The sequence below is a fragment of the Protopterus annectens genome, chromosome 12.part0, assembly GCF_019279795.1.
Source record: "Protopterus annectens isolate FY-2018-M chromosome 12.part0, PAN1.0, whole genome shotgun sequence".
NCBI lineage: Eukaryota > Metazoa > Chordata > Ceratodontiformes > Protopteridae > Protopterus > Protopterus annectens.
The window spans coordinates 1,292,433,134-1,292,453,130 of NC_056746.1; the positions used below are offsets into that span (position 1 = coordinate 1,292,433,134).

General features: G+C 38.1%; 1 protein-coding gene across 2 annotated transcripts in view; it reads left to right on the forward strand.

Moving 5' to 3' along the window:
• HCK (HCK proto-oncogene, Src family tyrosine kinase) overlaps nt 1–19,997 on the forward strand; it is a 560,445-nt gene that overhangs the window by 213,414 nt on the left and 327,034 nt on the right. For both annotated transcript variants that reach the window (XM_044090343.1, XM_044090344.1), the window contains exon 4: nt 9,132–9,168. In XM_044090343.1, the coding sequence (XP_043946278.1) occupies nt 9,132–9,168 (37 nt within the window). The remainder of the gene's footprint in view (nt 1–9,131; nt 9,169–19,997) is intronic.

Here is a 19,997-nt window from a genome sequence, read left to right on the forward strand (position 1 = left end):
TAAAAAATATTTTTAAACTGTAGCACAATGCTTGCTACAAATGTAGCAAACAGTTGCTACAGTTTATGCTCTGCCTGCACAGAGCACTATAACACTCATTTCTTAGTTAAAAAAAATAATTTTTCTATTAAACTGTAGCAAACTACTTGCTGCATATATGACAAACAGTTGCTACAGTTTAGACCACAAATAGAGATCTGCAGCACTCAGGTTTTACTGTAAATGCAATACTGGAGGGATTGTGAATAAGGAAGACCGATCATGTCTCCAAACTTTTGTGCCTGGAGCAATTGCCCCCTTGCCCTGCCCTAGCTACACTTCTGGGATCTTATCCTTACTAATATGGGAGCATCTTACATCATACCTTGCATATCTTTATCACTTGTTAGGTCTGACCATAAAGTAGTCTCCCTTTAATAAAACAGAAACCAGAGATCCCTTCTGTTGCTCGTCCTATGTTATGATTCAAGAAGAACAGGCAGGGTAGTTCGTTTATATGCTTTATTATATAGAAACACATCAGGATGGATAGCAGCAACATAAAATATAAAAGAACTAATTAACTGACAGACCATTACATACGTGATTGCTTACATTTCAACAGCTCTCTACAAAATGGCAGTCTGGCTCGCAAGTGCTCAGCATTTATACAAATGTGCAAGCCTATGGAAAGCTTCTTAAAGCTATAAATACATACTGATCTACATCCTCCCTCTTTGATGAATTGCCCACAATAAAATAACATCTGAAAAGGACATGCAATTATACAGACACTAAGAATTAACAAAGTTCATGCCCAAGTTGCAGTGTATCTTGAACATGGTCTGGAAATGCGACCTGATCTAGTGATATAGCAATTAGAACTGAGTTTAGCAACAGGGACAGCTATTGAACTATCTGATTCAGAAATCTTCTTAGGAAAAGGGATACTGACTGGAATGTCCTCTGGAACTGGAACACAGGATGACTCACTCTGAGATCTACAGTCTTTTTCACAGGCAAGATGCTGCAGTAGAGGCTCAGACACTGGTACCAAATGGTACCGATTCTGCCTAAATTCTAGTCCTTGTGATTCCACAGTGTACGATCTCAGGTCTGGACATACAATTTTCATGACTCCAATCCGATCAAAACATTTGGACGTCTGCATCCACACTATCTCCCCTTCTCATAATGGACTGAGCAGTTTGCTGGACTTATCATAATAGAACTTCTGTTACAAATGCCTTATCATAAGTTGAGCTCTCACTGCTTTGTTGTTCTTAGCACAGGGAACCAACAGATTGCTACTAACTGGTAGCAATTCAGAAAAAATTATTGCTATTGTCTCATTTCAACTTCTCCAATAACTGTTTCACACTTTGAACTGTATGTTCTGACAAACCATTTGACTGCGGGTACTCAGGGCTACTCGTAACAGGAATAAAATCCCACTCTTCAGCAAATCTTTTGAACTGCTGGCTTGTAAACTGTGTACCATTGCTAGAAATAACTTGGTGTGGACTACCAAGGACTGCAAAATGATGTATCAACTTAGTAATGACAGTACCGGACACTAGACTAGGAAGTAGGTCAATCTTGAACCTATTGGAATAAGGGTCTACTAACACCAAGTAATGTTGGCCATTCCATTCAAAAATGTCTGTAGCAACTGTCAACCAAGGTATTTCAGTAGTCTGCTTTAGCCGAAGTGGTTCTTTCTGTTGATGTGGCTTAGTACTATTACATACAGAACAGGATGAAAGTACTCTTTTGATATTCTTTGACATAGAAGGCCAAAATACTAGTCATCTTGCCCTTCTTTTGGTAGAATCAGTTTCTAGGTGGCCACAATGCAAGATGGTAATATACTCTTGTTGCAAGTATTTTGGAACAATCACTTTTGGACCTTTCATGATGATACCATTGTCTAACAAAATCCTCATCTCTGTAAGGAAAATAAGGTTGCCTTCTACTGGTAAACAAGATTGCTTTGAAGGCCATCCTCAATCAATAAAGTGGTTGAGCTTCTGAAGTATTGGATCTGAGGCTGTGTGATCTCCAAGCACATCAACACATGTGGAAGAAAAGATTCTAACTTCCATGACTTCAAAATCAAGTTTCGCATTTTCAGGCTGTTCAGTGGTATTTCTGGGTGATCTGGATAGAGTATCAGCAAGATAAAAAAGTTTGCCTTTTGTGTAGATGACACTGAAATTATACTTTTGCAATTTCAACATCATGCGTTGCAATCTGACAGGAGCTGTATGCAGAGGCTTTCTCAAAATAGTGACTAGATGTTGGTAATTTGTTTCAATTTGAATTGGGTATCCATAAATATAATCATGGAACTTCAAACATGCAAACACGATTGCCAAGAGCTCTTTCTCAATCTGCACATACTGTATCTCAGTCTGGGTTAGGGTTCTGGATGCATGGCTACTGGTCTATCCTCTTGAAGAATGACTGCACCAAGATCAAACTTCGAAGCATCACAAGATAGAATTACTGGTTTGTGAACATCATAGTATCTGAGAGTTAATGGACTGGCAATTTTTTGTTTCAGGACATCAAATGCTCTTTGGTGTTGTTCTGACCAGGACCAGGATACATCTTTGCATGTCAACTCTCTGAGCAGTGCTGAAAGTTGGCTCAAGTCTGGAATGAACTTGCCTAGATAGTTGACCATCCCAAGAAAATGTTGTAAGGCTTGAACATTGTCTGGAGCTGGCATCTCAAGAATTGCTGTTTGCTTGGAAGGATCTGGTCATAAGCCTGAACAGGTAAACAAATGACCAACATAAGTAATTTCTCGTAGCCTGGATTTGCACTTCTGAGGATTCAGCTTAAGATTCACTTCACATGCTCTTTCTAGAAATTTCTGGAGGTTTCTGTCATGCTCGACTTCATCATTACCTCCTACTAGAATATCATCTGCTATAATAGAATATGGATAACCATAAAAATGTGTTCCATGACATGCTGGAAGACTTCACTGGCAGAATTTATCCCAAATGGCATTCTCAAAAATCTGTACCTGCCAAAAGGAGTACTGAAAGTAGTTAGCAATGAGGATTTTCTGTCAAGCAAAATTTGCCAAACTTAACTCTTTGCATCCAAAACAGAAAAAAAACAGTGGCATTTGGCATAAGAGCAGTGACTTCTTTGACTGTACACATTGGATGATGAGGCCTTTTCAGTGCTTTCTTCAAATCTCTTGGATCAATACATATTCTGATATCATATGAGCTTTTCTTATGATCTACCACCATGGAAGATACCCATTCAGTCAGTTCATCAACCGGACAAATCACACCTTGCTGCTCCATTTCATCTAGCTTGGCTTTGACTCTGTTTTGCATAGCTACTGGAACTTTCTGGGGTGGCCTGACAATTGAGCTGAATTCAGAGTCTAACTTCATGGAGTACACAGCTGGTAGTTTATCTAGTTTGTCTTCGAAAAGATCAAGATCAGTGGATGAAATAGACTGGGCAAAATTAGAATAGTGGTCTTTTAAGCTTACATGGTGGACTTCCTTGTTGAATGAAAGTAATCATATTTTCAAGCCTAATAATGACTGTACATGCCTTTTCACTATCTAAAATTGCAGGTCATAGCTGTTCCCAGCAGAGTAACATGAAAGCACTACTGAACCTTCAGTTTAAATTTCTTCACCACCATAAAGCAACAAGCTTTGCACACTTTGCAAAATCAAGCTTCTCACCAGCACATACTCTAGAAAATGTTTCTGCTGACATAACATTGCAGTTTGAACCTCTGTCAACCTTGAACTCCATGGGTCTTCCACGTATCTGACCAGTATAAAATACTTCATTCTTTGCCCATAAATCTACTGCATTAACTGTTTCATTAAGCACAGACACACTTTCAACATAAAAGTAGGGTCACAGCCTTCTAATTAATCAACTTGTCTCCTTGAATGTTCTCTTTTAATAAAAAAGAGCCACTTTTTATTTACAAAATCTTTGGAAATGATTCCACTTTTTACATCTGTTGCATTGCTGACCAAAAGCTGAGCACTTTTCTCTTTTAGACACACGACTGCCACCACAATTACAACAGCTGACTATGAGGCTAGGCGAGGGCACATGTTTGAGTTTGCTGGCTCACGCTTGTGCTTCACTGAGCCTGTGCATGCACTGAAATTTGCTAGAAAGCTACAAAGTTTATCAGGGACTGTTGCAGGGTTCCCAGTTGCTGCCATGTGCTTGGGCCAGTTTCCTTTAACCACATGCTGCATACTATTAACATTAAGCACTAGAAGATACAGGAAGCATGTATTTCTCATGTGTAAGCATATTTGTGTGCTTTTCTGTGAGTTCATATATCTGACAAATCTCAGTGGCCTTATCCAAAGTTAAATCACTGTCTCGAAGCAAAAATCTTTCCCACATCAACATCCTTAATACCATACGCATCTGCCTTTTATCAATTCATCCTTTAAATCACCAAATCTGCACATTTTAGCTTTCTTTCTCAAGTCAGTTATATATGCTGCAAAAGTTTCCCCGCGCTTTTGATCCCTTGCGTAAATTAAGTGCCTTCCCATTGTAATATTCATTTGGGGGTTACACATTACTCTAAGTTTCAATTTTAAGCATCAGGATCTTCTCTTGATTCAGCCAGCACCACTATATGGTGGTTTTCCCCTAACCTGCAAACACAGCAGGTTCATACACAAATGAAAGCTCTTTCAATGGTTTCTGAACCAGCTAAATTAAGCAGAATAAATTCCTTTGTACGTGCATCTTTATCAGAAAATGCAGCTTGTATGAAAATATCATACTCCTGCTCACTCTCCAATTCTCTGCAATATTATTAACAAATACAAGTGGACCAGGTTTTCAAAAGCCTTCTGCCATGCCAACAAAGTATGCTTAAACACACTGCAGATATGGCTCTTGTAATTATATACATACATACACACACACCAGGTACTTGTAATAACATTCAAATGCACAATAAATGCTTTGAAATACTGAACTTTGTGAAATATACTTTGAAATGAGCATATTTTGGGAAATAACTGCACTGTGATACTACACAAATTTGCAAACACTTTATATACTTTGAATATTTTGAATAGCTTTAAATAATGTGAAAAAGTAGCACATAGTGAAAAAACTGTGGTCGTTTTCCTTTTTTTATACATTTTATGTGATTCGGACATTGTTTCAAACATTTTCATAACTATTTTGAATATTTTTATCAATATGTCGCAGTTTCAGACATTTCGTTTTACTAGAAATTTGTTTTGAGTGTTCTGAGTGCTTTGTTTTATTTTCTTTGAGTAAGAAATCTTTCAAGCAAGTTTTAGTACCTGGAATTCATTTCTGACCTGTTTTGCAAGTTGTACGTGCAGCAGGGATGATCCATTCCTCTATATTCTTCCAACATTAACTGAGTACCTCTTGGTCTTGATTCTGGATCCCACTTCTGACATTATGTCACTCGTCCTACATTATGATTCAAGATTAACAGGTGGGGTAGTTCATTTATATGCTTTATTATATAGAAACACATCAGGATGTATAGCAGCAACATAAAATATAAACAAATTGATTAACTGACAGACCATTACATACATGTGTGCTTACATCTCAACAGCTCTTTACAAAATGGCAGTCTGGCTCGCACATGCTCAGTATTTATACACGTGCAAACCCATGGAAAGCTTCTTAAATGTATACACACATACTGATCTACACCTTCTACCCAAGGTACCTTTACAAATTTCTTTAAGACAAACTACGTATCCTAAGTGATATATTCGCAAGCTTCAAATCCTCATCAAGCCCAGTTAACTGCACTAAATACACAGAAACCTACGCCACCACACTATATCAGCATGTAAATAGCTGCAAAGATGCAGCTGTACCCCACAGGAACAAGTACAGCGTAACCACATCCCTAACAAGATTGTTCAGTTTTAGCCTCCATACAGATTTTGTACCAAATGAATGGAGAACAGCTACAGTCATTCCCCTCTATAAGGGTTCACTTCCACAGACCCAGGCAATTACAGAGCCATAAGTCTGACCAGTCTCACATGCAAAGCCATGGAAAGACTTACCATGGAACTAATCAGTCAGGGTGTAGGGAACATCCAAACACTGGACCTGTCTTAGTTTTGATTCATCAAGGGCAGGTCATGTGTACCCAGTATGGTGGATGGTTTTGAAAAGGGCACCAAAGCAATAGATGAAGGCAAAATAATATATACCACATACTTCGACCTGGCCAAATCTTTTGACACAATTCCTCCTCAGGCATAGTAGAAAATCTAAGTAAACTGGGAATAAACCTCAATGTCACCCATTGGATTGCCAGCTGCCTCACAGATAGGATGCAGATAATCAAAATAGTGGAAGTTACCCTACAAAGAATACAGTCAACAGTAAAGCCCCCCCCCCCCAGGGATCTATGCCAGGACCTCTCCCATTTGGCATCTATTTTTCTGAAGTAAAAGTTAATACCAAAGAGCTCTGTCTGACTAAGTTTGCTGATGATTGCAAGCTAGGAGCAGTAATTGAATCCCCAAATGATTTAGCCATCCTGCAGGAAGGTTTGTCCCAAATAACTGATGCCAAAATCATGGACTAAAACTAAATGCCAAAAATACATTAATGTATCTTTTGAGAAGTCTTCTACCCCAGAGAGCTACCACATTGACAATACACCCCTAAGAGTTGACTCAGTTGTTTGGGATTTGGAAATTTATGTGTACAGTGACCTAACTTTTGGCTAACGTGTCCATTGTGGTAAGAAAATTCTTCTATATTGCACAGCTTATAAACAAAGGAGTTGTGTCTAGATCTAGGGCTGTCATTGTCCCCCTTTAGTCAGCCCTCATTAGGCCAGTCATTTAATATAATCCCCCCTTTAGCATGTATCTGTCCAGACACATGCAACAACTGGAATGCTCATTGGGATACTTTACTAAAAGGAAACAAGATCCAAAAATATGTCCTACATGGACCAAAGCAAAGCCCTGACACTATACTCAGTGTCCTACAGACTGCCAAGTGGTGATCTGCAAGGACAGCTAGCCTATTACACATCTATATGATATCACTGAAAGATGTCTCAGAGTTTGCAAAGTCACATAGCTGGACAATGTTGCCAACTGTAACTTTAGTTTATGGTGTGGGTCACTATGTGGCATATCTGCAAGATAACACTGAAAGCATGTAACATGATTCAGGTAACTCAGCTTCCTGATGATGAAAATAGCTGTTGCATAAGCATGCTTTTCCAGCTGAGGTGTGGCCTGATAATTCCTTTATGGAGGGCAGATTGAACAACTCTCCTCCGAGGGCTCTTTCTTGGTGTTAGTTGCCACAACATGGGATTTTCAAGAGGTGCCCTCATATTGTCTGCTTTTCATACATCAGAGGATCTTCTTCAGTTTCTTTGGGATAGGCACCCTTTAAGCCTTGTTCGCAGCCAACTCAACCATGAATTTAGCAGAAGAGATCACCTTAGACATAGGTAGAGCAGAGCACAAAGTATTCTGTAGAATTTCTTTCTTAGGTGGGGTTGGGTCTTTTGGTCAAGAACAGCTGTATCTTATGCACCAAAGAATCTTCTTGAAATTGGAGTAATCTGGAGATAACTGAGGGGAAGCCTTCCCTTTGTCCAAATTGGTGTCTGGTGTGAAAATCTCCACTGGGGTGTTTAGGCAACTTCCCTTGCCCTTTCTCACCACTCAGAGTACATTCCTCCAGATTTTCAGAAGAGTATTCATCTCCAGACACCTTAGTTCTGTGGCAGCCTGTTGGGAAGACATTAAAAGATACAACTTCAAACTGAGCCATGTCTCTAGGTGGAGCTGACATTGAAGATACCTCTCTAGGATCTATCAATCTAACTGGCTGCAGTGACATCATATCAAGACCTTTGGTCAATGGAAGCGGAACTGTTAGCTCCAATAACTTCAGTCCTACTACTGACATTAACCCCCAAGATGCCCTTGATGAGTCAGTGTGGTTGTGGGTCCTGATACCAACATAGTTCTAGACGAAACATCAAGGACTGCTTTAGTCCTGATGGCATAGAAAGCCAGTGATGCCTCTGCTATGAGTAGTACCAAGGGTTCAGCTGGAATCATCAGCAGATGGTTGGTGGTCCACAGTAGGGTAAGGTTACACAAATCTGAATATTTATCTATAGTTTTCTAACTATATTACCTGCCCTTAATAATACAAGAAAAACAACAAAAATACTCTTTAGTATTAAAAGTAATATTTTTTTTTGTTGAGGAAAAGAATAAATAAAAGTAAGCCAAAAGCAGCCTAAGTCTGTGTTGACCTAGGTGGGAGCAGGAGTGAGTGACTAAGATAAAATCTTTGACTTAAGAGGTGCTAGCTGAAAAAAATAAAAACAATTTCTAAACACTGCCAAAAGGCTATCCTACAGTTTTTTTGCAGAAAAGAAAGGGTACTTTTAGCCCCAAACTACATACTGTTTTAAGAAAACACACCAGAGCCAGAATGCCTTGCAAATCAGCTCTGGGAGGACAGAGAGAAGTGAGGTGCATTATGGGTGCTAGGGGAGGAATCCATGCTTAGGAATGGTCTGCAGGGTGTTGAAGGAGGTGCCATCTGCAGCTACCAGTCCTGATTATGAGTGCTACTGGAGGAATCCAAGCTTAGGAATGGCCTGCAGGGTGTTCAAGGAGGTGCCATCTGCAGCTACCAGTCCTGATTATGAGTGCTAGGGAAGGAATCCAAGCTTAGGAATGGCCTGCAGGGTGTTGAAGGAGGTGCCATCTGCAGCTACCAGTCCTGCCATTGAAGTGACTGCACTGGGTCATGTCAGGTCTTTGGAGTAGCCGTGTGTTACTACTTATCAATTAAAACTATCACAATAAGAAAATAAAAGCTTACATGAGCAGCAGGTCAGGTAATGTAGGTTATGCTGTACAACATTCAAGGTTAGTCTTCAGCGCTGTTGCACATTATATTATAAAATTTAAAGCAGAATGTTTAATGCTGGTAGTGACAATACCAGCCTGTATGCTTAAAGTTATACAAATTGTTGCTTTTGCTCATTTATGTTACTACAATTTCCTGGTATATATTCTGCTTCATAGCCCATATGTTTTATCCTGTTTTTTTATTGTTTACAGAACGGAGGCAGCCTGCCAAATGAAAATGGAACTAATGGTATGTACTTTTTAATATCATGGTAATCATTTCATTTACTCTTGTAATGTATGATATGTTTTCTTTAAATTCATGCTAGTAAGTCTTAGAGGGCATTAGATTGCATGCATTCAAAAGTCTAGTAGATGCTGTCTAAATTATAAGGGCTGTATATAAAAATAATGACAGGGTTGGTGCAAGTTATTTAAACAATGAAATACCTACTGGTATGAGGCTGTTGTAATTTATATTGCATCAGTTATCAAAACACTATTACATATTACAAAATGTCACAATATTCACGTACTAAGATTTGTCACACCTGACTCTAGGACTTAACTTGCTTATGCTTACCTGCTACCCAACATTTTCTATGGTTCTCAAATTCTTACTAACTTACAGTCTTTACTTCTCTCCAAACTGGAAATCACCTACAACAAAGTAGCTAGATTCGCTGCTAATCTGCCTTCAAAATCTCATGACTGCCTTGCTCTGAGGGCTCTTGGATGGCTAGAGCTTCCTAACCAACTCTTATTTTCTCAACTTATTATCATCCACTCTATCCTGAGCAAACCCTCCTCTTGCCCCAGTATCTCTACACTTATCTCTCTCTATAACCTCCCCCCGATCCCTTAGAACTCTGACCAATGTTTATTACAGATTCACAAACCTAAAAAATTAATTGGACAAAATCTGTATAGCTATTCTCCTGCCACACAATGGAACAAGCTTCCCATGTCTGTCAGGAATATTACCAATGTCCATGAATTCAAGAAAACACATTTAAATAGCACCTGGTTATGTCTCTGTGATCATCCCACCTATACCCTGTCCCTTGTTAATTTTCTTTCTTTCTTTTCTCTTGTAACTATACATATGATATTAATTGTATTTTCTTATTTACATTATATTATCTATTTTTTTTGTTTATGTTTCAATATGTAGTTATTCTATTGTACATTATTTTTGCATGTAAATTATCTTGTTTTGCGGTAATCTGGAGCTTTTCTCCTCGGGCCTCTGCTGAAAAACGGCCTTTGCCCAGTTGGACTATCCCAGTCAACAAATGTCAAATAAATAAATTAATTAATTAATAATACTAACATGAATGTCATCATTCATGTATCATTATAAAACTGGTATTGCGGTTGTTATTACAAAGAAAGAAAGAAACTGAAATCTGACATTCTGAATCAAATTGTGCTGAAATGAATTGATCAAATCACCATATCATGAAGTTCAACAAATTAAAACTGCTGGAAGTCACTTTTTTTTTCAGATCAGAGCAGGCCAGCATGTATTAAATTATTTCAACGCCAAAATCAAATCACACAATGCCAGAATAAAGGACAAAACTTTACCTCCCAGCAAAATGACAATTTTGCCAGTTTTTAGTTGCCAGATTTGATACATTGTCAGTTTAAGTAATGATTTGGCTCTTTTGGTTTCTTTGTTTTTCGTGTTGTTTCATTATGGTTAAGAAGATGAATGATTTGTCAAGTGTATATAAACTCTTATACCCTTCACTTTAAACTGCCTTTCTTACTTTCTTACCATGTGTATTGTAATAATGAAATTGTGTATGTGTGTTTTTGTGTGGCTTTGTGTATACACACACACACACACACACACACACACACAAAAAAAAATATATATATATATATATATATATATATATATATATATATATACACACACACACACACACTCACACGAGTTTTGTACTGGTGCTCATATGCTAGTAGCTAGTGATACACCTGCTTGCTGCCACGAGCTCAAATAAAAGGTGCTCAAACTCCCACTAGCCTGATCTCCCATTTCTACACAACCCTCCTAACACCTGATTCTACACATTACAAAGCCCTACCAGAAGCAAAATTAAAAACCTAAAACTCGCACCCAGTTCCCAACCTGAGTCCTTGGTTCCTTACCCCAAGCCTCCACTCCTCCTCCCTAACTCTAAATTCTCCAAGCACTCCTTAAATCTAAAAATCAAATCCCCTCCTATGATTGGAATACCATAGTCATTCCCTAACCCCCAAACTCCCTTTCATCACCCTAACCCTGAAATCCCCCTCCAGCTCCCTAATGCTAAATCCTCCCTCATTACTGTTCCTTTACAACAGGTACTTTCCCAGCTCATATTCAAGTTCAGGCAAGAACAGTGGTACCTCCCTACAGCTGACCCCCTGCACTCATGAACAGCAACCCACACAAGCTACAAGGCTGTTGAGCCCCTAGCTTTGAGATAGTGGTTCTCAAGTCCTTATGACTCAAGAATGTGTAGTGAACCGTCCCTGTATGGGAACCTTCATACTGCACGCACGCACACACACACACACACACACACACACACACACACACACACACACACACACACACACACACATACCTTCACACTTTTTTTTTTTTTTGCTTGTCTTAAAACTAGTCCTGGAGGCATTTTAGTCTCCTGTCTGTAAGACTTTCTAGACTCATGCACAGTTTTCAATAATAACTGCACCTCTGCCCTTAGCATCAGACTTCTGTTTTCAATTCTGTTACTATCAATTTTCAACCTTCTCCCATCACGGCATTTCTCACTGTGGAGAGTCGCACTGCCTGAGATCTGTTTCATTATATAATTTATTAATCTTATAAAAATGCAGGACTAGATCCCTACATTGTTGACATTACTCAAATAAGGAGTTACAGCACTGCCAATCCTAATAAAGATGCAAACTTTGAATGTACCACTGTTCTAAACACGGTCATTAAATGTGATCTGTTTAACTGCTCCTGGAGTAAAGCCTTTGTTGCAATTTACATGGCTATGTGTATGTAACATAGAACAGTAAATATTATTTGTTACTACTATGTACATCTGATGAAGCTCTGACAAGGGCAAAATAGCTCATCTCTTGTTTTACCTTAAAAAAAACGTGGTTTAAACAAGCAATTCCATTCGAATCCTGTTTTCTTATTTTTAATATGAATGCAAAATGACCTCTGATATGGATCCTACATAAGAAGTTAGAACAACAGCCTATTTTAATAATTTGTATGCCAATTTCAAGAGCGGTTCTTCCTGTGCAACTAGGTTTCCCTTTTTGTTGATATGTTCTTCCTTAAAAAAGTGTTTACTAGCCTTAAGGCTGCAAAACTACATTTCTTTGATACTAGGTTACATTGCCTACAAATACATATGTATATATATATATATATATATATATATATATATATATATATATATATAGCTATATATATATAGATATATATATATATATATATATTTATATATATATATATATATATAGTCTATGTTGCTTGATCAAAATTAAACTATCTCGAACAAGCAACATTGAGACCCATTAAAGCAAAAGTGCACTAAATAGAAAGTGCACTTTCACAAAAGCCGGTTCTCTGAACCAGCAAAAAACAAAATAAAACTGCTTTAAACACTATTTTGCAGGGGAGATAGCTCCCCTACACCACCCCATGTGGGGGGCTGCACCCCCACACCCCTCCTACTTAAATATACTAACTCTGAGATCGCACTACAGTGGGGAAAAGGATATATTTCCTTATCCCCACTGTAATGCGCTTTGGAGAACCGTTTTTTGCAAAAGTGCATTTTCGATTTAGTGCACTTTTGCTTTAATGGGTTCGATCTTCTGGTTGTCGAAAAAGTGAGTTTTTGACAATCAGAAGTTGACCCATATATAAGAGTTGCCATTCTAAGAAGTTTAGTTGTACTCGGGTTGGTGGAAACTGGGGGTAGGGTAGGGGAGCAGAGTGAGCCGGAGCAGGTTGAAACTAGGCCATTGAAGAGCTACAAAAACTATCAGCAGTATGAGTACATAAACAGGCTGACTGCCTACAGTGTAACTAGAGGTGTGTTAAGTAATATGCAGTTCGGTGTTATGGTTATTTAGTCTACAGAAGTAGACCTATATATCTATATATATATATATATATATATATATATATATATATATATATATATATATAGATATATAGATATATAGATATATATATATATATATATATATATATATATATATATATATATATAGTAATATGCAGTTAAGACTTGCTGGGTTGCTGACAATCTGCTGCAGCAGTCCAAGCTTGTAAGACACACACACACACACACACACACACACACACACACACACACACACACACACAAACACACAGAATTCATTTAATAAAATCCAATAAGAAAACATGTGAACAAACAATTGTTGTTTCAATATACATTGAAAAGTGCCAAACAAAGTTGGAAAATGTTTTGTTATTAAAATAGACATCAAATTTTTCATGACAGAGGAAATGAAAAATGCTAAAAACATGCAAGAATAAATAACCAAGTGAAGACATGTATATTAAATAGACTATCATGCATGTTTATGAAAGGCACAATGAGAAAGTAAGTCAAATACAACATTAAAGCTTGACAAAAATGCTATTATTGTCTGAATATACACAGCACTGTTTTAAAGATTAACCTTTGACCATAAATTGATTCATATGGGACAAATTCAAAAGTGGACCTTTATTTATGTATCCACAGTAAGGGTACATGCCATGCTTGTAAGTACCCTTAGGTTTTTGAGAACAGTTAAAATCAGCGTCATTACTTTCTTTAATAAATGTTTCTCATTTTTATATCTTCTATACACACTTCTACGACACTTACTCACGCTTTTAAACATCTCCTGATTACTCATCATAATTTTAGATGCTGTGCTAAAATATCTGGTTTGTACATCTCGTTATTTCCAATGGTGGTAGGGTTAACTGTTTGATGAATTGATATTGTGGCATGTATTTGGAAATATTGGTTCTATATACCATGGCAATAATCTGTAAAACCCACCTGTCTGAAGTATCTGCTGAAAACTTTTGATGAAATGTGAAAACATTCCATTTATAGGATGAGCAGGTAGCTGAAAAGCAAAGATTAAAAGTGATCCCTCTTTTTGTCAAATATTCTTGATGGGGACAGTAATGCCCCTCTCCCCAAAAAATATATTTATCTTTCTTCTGAATATTACAGTGGACTTTGATATCACACAGCAACACAGAAATGACTTGTTATACTACAGTAAATCTTTATTTTGTAAATAAAAATAAAATGAGTTGCATTAACCTACAAAATCCTTTGTGACAGAAAGAAATAACCCCCTCTGGGCAAATGGAAAAGTGGTACAAGTAAGCTGGGCAGGAAGCTACAGCTGGGGGAAAGGGAACCTACAGGCCATTTATACTGAGGTGTTAGAACCTCTTTTGTATTTGTGTGTATTGTTGCCTTCTGCCCTGTCTCTGCTGCTCTGTACTCCATTGATTTCTGGAAAAATTATTTAGAAGACAGGAAGCTTTGCATTCAAATTAAAGCCAAAAAGGAAATACAGAACCTAGGACTTTTTTTATCCATAGAGAGACCAACTCTTTGTCCAGTTTGCATCTTGCTTTCGATGTGTGGGCTGCAACTCTGTGGCAGAAGCTCAAACCTATTAATTTGCTGTAAAACTATGCAGCTACTGTATTGACATATCGGGTCTATATTGAATCAGTGAATGCTTAAAAAAGGGAACGCTGTTCCATCGACCCTATTTCAGAGAACGTGGAAATTGCAGAACACTCGGAACAGCAACATTTTTCACAGGGAAAAAAAGCACACACACCATTAAATACTGTTTTAAGTCTTTTTTTTTTTTTTTTTTTTGTGGAACAGCGATTTTTTTTTTCCCTGGGAAAAAAATCGCTGTTCCGAGTGTTCGGCATTTTCAGCATTTGTTGAACTGGGGTCGATGAATAAGCATTCGCTTTTTTAAGCTTTCGCATATTTAATATAAACCCGACATATCAGACGTCTGTGATGATCATGATGAGACTGCTGAGTGAAGGTATGTGTAACCACTTGCTGAGATCAGCTAAACAGGGTCATTACAAATGGATGCCAGGGGCACCTTTTCAAGATTTTCCTGCAGAAACACTCAAAGCAAAGAGAGCCTTTTCCACATTTTTCTATTTCTGCTTTCAAAACTGTGTGCACATGTGGCCACATGTGGCTTTCATACCCAGCATTCTTCCATCTTAAGTGGCAGGGAAAGGTGTAAACTTTTCACTCACTGGAGATGGCCTTGGGGTTCTTGAAACAGTATCTGCAAATGGAAATAGTTGTCAACAAGGGAGAGAGGCCCCAAAGGATGAACCCCAATATCTCTTCTCAATCCAAATGTCAGTATGAAAAGATAAAGATGATAAGTGCCCCCTAGAGAAATTTGCCAGAGATCAACCACTTGCATTGCCCCATTACAACAAATGCAATCGAAAAAGATAAGCAGAGTACAGAGGGCCAGTCATGAAATAATTCGTTAAGGAACTACTATTTGATGGAGTATATGCCACAAACCTTTTTTAATATTAAATAAAAACATTTAATCAAATGTCAGTAAATAAATAAAATATCTAACGGGAGAAATGAGGAGGACAGTGAGGAGATCTTCATGGGGGGTTCACAACTCTTCGCAAAGTCAGTTAAAAAGGGAATCTAGAAATGTGCCTGCCTGAGAAAGGAGACACCCCAGTTAAGTATGTCAGTGACAAGCAGAAAAGGTGACTTTTCCTAGAGAAGTTAGGCTTTATAGCTGGGGTCAGAACACATCCCATGGTTTGTGCTGCTTGTGTTTGAGAACTGAGGTATTATTGGCAGAGACTGGAAGTGTCCTGTTGAGTATGATAATGTGGCGGACATTTCCTTCCTGTGGAGTCTGACAATATGGTAAACATTTCATTGTGGACTAGCAGACTGTTGTGTCACTGGCCAGTTTTCATCTGACTCTCTCATGTGTTGCAGTTCTTATGGGAAAGCCATGCGTATGCTACAAGAGAATAGTACTCATATTGTAAGTGTACGCAGTGTGTGTGTCTTCCTGCATTATTGTACTCAAATTGTAAGTGTACGCAGTGTGTGTGTCTTCCTGCATTATTGTACTCAAATTGTAAGTGTATGCAGTATGTGTGTTTTCCTGCATTATTGTACTCAAATTGTAAGTTTACACAGTATGTGTGTCTTCCTGCATTATTGTACTCAAATTGTAAGTGTACACAGTATGTGTGTCTTCCTGCATTATTGTACTCAAATTGTAAGTGTACACAGTGTGTGTGTCTTCCTGCATTATTGTACTCAAATTGTAAGTGTACACAGTATGTGTGTCTTCCTGCATTATTGTACTCAAATTGTAAGTGTACGCAGTGTGTGTGTGTCTTCCTGCATTATTGTACTCAAATTGTAAGTGTACGCATTATGTGTGTCTTCCTGCATTATTGTACTCAAATTGTAAGTGTACACAGTATGTGTGTCTTCCTGCATTATTGTACTCAAATTGTAAGTGTACGCAGTATGTGTGTCTTCCTGCATTATTGTACTCAAATTGTAAGTGTATGCAGTATGTGTGTCTTCCTGCATTATTGTACTCAAATTGTAAGTGTACACAGTATGTGTTTCTTCCTACATTATTGTACTCAAATTGTAAGTGTACACAATATGTGTGTCTTCCTGCATTATTGTACTCAAATTGTAAGTGTACACAGTGTGTGTGTCTTCCTGCATTATTGTACTCAAATTGTAAGTGTACACAGTATGTGTGTCTTCCTGCATTATTGTACTCAAATTATAGGTGTACGCAGTGTGTGTGTGTCTTCCTGCATTATTGTACTCAAATTGTAAGTGTACGCAGTATGTGTGTCTTCCTGCATTATTGTACTCAAATTGTAAGTGTACACAGTATGTGTGTCTTCCTGCATTATTGTACTCAAATTGTAAGTGTACGCAGTATGTGTGTCTTCCTGCATTATTGTACTCAAATTGTAAGTGTATGCAGTATGTGTGTCTTCCTGCATTATTGTACTCAAATTGTAAGTGTACACAGTATGTGTTTCTTCCTGCATTATTGTACTCAAATTGTAAGTGTACACAATATGTGTGTCTTCCTGCATTATTGTACTCAAATTGTAAGTGTACACAGTGTGTGTGTCTTCCTGCATTATTGTACTCAAATTGTAAGTGTACACAGTGTGTGTGTCTTCCTGCATTATTGTACTCAGATTGTAAGTGTACACAGTATGTGTGTCTTCCTGCATTATTGTACTCAAATTGTAAGTGTACACAGTATGTGTGTCTTCCTGCATTATTGTACTCAAATTGTAAGTGTATGCAGTGTGTGTGTCTTCCTGCATTATTGTACTCAAATTGTATGTGTACACAGTGTGTGTATCTTCCTGCATTACTGTACTCAAATTGTAAGTGTACACAGTATGTGTGTCTTCCTGCATTATTGTACTCAAATTGTTAAGTGTACGCAGTGTGTGTGTCTTCCTGCATTATTGGTTTCTTCTTAATTTGTTTCATACTTATTAATATTCTGCACTATAGTAAATTATTAGTTTATGTAGTTTTGTGTTTGTTATACTCATATTTACATAATTGGTTTAATTGACAGTACATTGAAGCTGGTGTCCATCAACTTGGGGGGGGGGTGACATTACCCTGGAAGTGGCACATTTTCAAGTGCTAGCTAAAGAAGAATAAAGTGGATATTATGGGCATTATGTGTGGACAGGAATGTAAGGTATCTAAGAGGCACATTAGGATTTTGAAGTACCGTTGAGAGGAGAAAATGATTACAAGCCGTAATCACAAATCCAAGACAGAGGGAGGCATTCTGATACAGGTAAAATATTTGATGGGTTGGAAATTCATTCAGAAAAAGGGCAGTAATGTAGACAGGTGGACAAAAGGAGTCTTTGCCATGCTGTATGGCCCCATCGTTTTATGTTTGGTGTATGATCCAGATCAAGACAGCCCTAACTTCTCTGATCAGAGTTATAGAAAGTATGAGAAAGTCAGAGTGTCATTATTGCCAGATACTTGAATGTTGTATTCAGTTATGTTATGTGATATTAAGGCTAGGTCTGATACAAGATGTGAGAGACACCTAATGGCACAGAAGGTTGCAAGGGAAGCAGTTAACAGCAGTTTCAAACAGATGTTTGGCAGTTTGTCCACCCCACTGAGTCAGGTTATTTCTCCAATGGCTAGATAGCAAACAAGATGGAGTATGTCTTAATCTCTGAAGCACTAGCAGGACAAGTGAAATATTAGCATATTATACCAGCTGCAGGCACTGTGCACAAGGCAGTTTTAATGGGTATGAATCTTTCCTGCATATGGAGCATCCCTGCCTGACCTACTGCTTATGAAGTATGGCAAAGTTAAGGAGGCAATCTATAATGCAGTGTCAAGATTTAAAGTACATAATCCACTCTGGTCCCACCCTATTTTAATTTTGTAAGAATTGTTTAAGTTAGCCATTTGCAAATGGACTAAAGCTATAATTATGAAGAGGTGGGGTGAGAGAATGCAGGACTTAGAGGGAGCTGAAAGATAGTGTTGGCCACATTGTAAAGCAACTGGGTTCAGACAAGCACAAGTTATTCATGCATATAAGCAAGCTCATAATAAGCCTGTAACACTAGGACAGATGACAATTATATTAAGAGAGAGAGGCCACATATGCCTGAAGGAAAGGCAACAAGCTTGGGAGGCTGTTTGGTTACAGAAGAGGAGAAGGAATAGAATGATCTCTGTGATTCATAATAAGCATGAGAGATTAGTGCTTAAATCCCAGCAGGGCATCAATAAAGCTTTTTGAGACATATAGGAGTCTGTATTCACCACCTCATCTCCATGAAGTATATGAGGAGAGGATTAATGTCTTTATTGATAGAGCTCAGTTGCCCAAGACTTAAGATGTGCATAAGAAGATGCTGCAAAAACTGGCGCAAGAAGGAGTTGTCCAATCTTGCTGGCACATGCCCAGGGCTGGATGGAATATATCTGGGACACTATGCAGAGCTGTGTGATTGAATATGTCCTGACATGATTCTTCTTTTTGTAGAATTTCAGAGGGTTAAGGGGTAAACTACTCTTCCAGGGTATGTGTATGGTCTGATGGTTTTCTAATTATAGGACACTCTCTTTGCTAAATGTAGATGGTAAATTGTGCACAAAAGTTTTAGCAGAAAGGCTCAAAAAGATTATCCCAACAACCATTTCTGACTCCAGATGGGGTTTATGATTGTGCATAGTAGAACCAACCAAATATGCACTTTTCATATTTATATGCATGGCTTGAAGAATGTTCCAGAGCCTGTTGTGGTGACATTAATAGACTTTGATTCCGTAGGGTGACACTACCTTTAGAAAGTTGTAGAAGACGTGCACTTCCCAGTGGAGTCCTGCAGAGCTGCTCAGCCACTGAACTGTTCCCCAGCTGCCATGGTGTTGCCAATTAGTGATCTTTCCTCCCCTCTCCCCTTCAGTAAGGGTATATTCCAAGACTGTCCCTTGTCTCTTAACCATGTTTTTGCTCACAGCTGAACAAAAAGAGTGCTAAGAGATTTGCCCAACCTGGAAGGCTGGACTATTTTTGAAAATTAAACAAAGATATTAATGTTTAGAGATAATTGCATGGTCCTGCTCCAGAATCCCACACATGATATCCTTAAGGAGAAAAACTCTTGATGAAGTTTGCAGAAGTTTTAGGTCTAGTATTAAATTCCATCTAAACCAATTTTTTCTGATAAATATGACAGTTCTTATTATGTCCAGGGGCATTCCAGCTTTCAGTTGCTCTAAGTTTAAAGGGAACTTCAAGTATTTGAGAACTGTTTTGCATCCGAATGTGAAGGTGATGCTGAATGCAAATCTTAATTTGATCTGGATTCATGTCTGGATTAAACTGGGGATTAGCTTGATGTGCCACACTGCAACAGTTAAGAAGCTTGTTGCCTCTTTATTG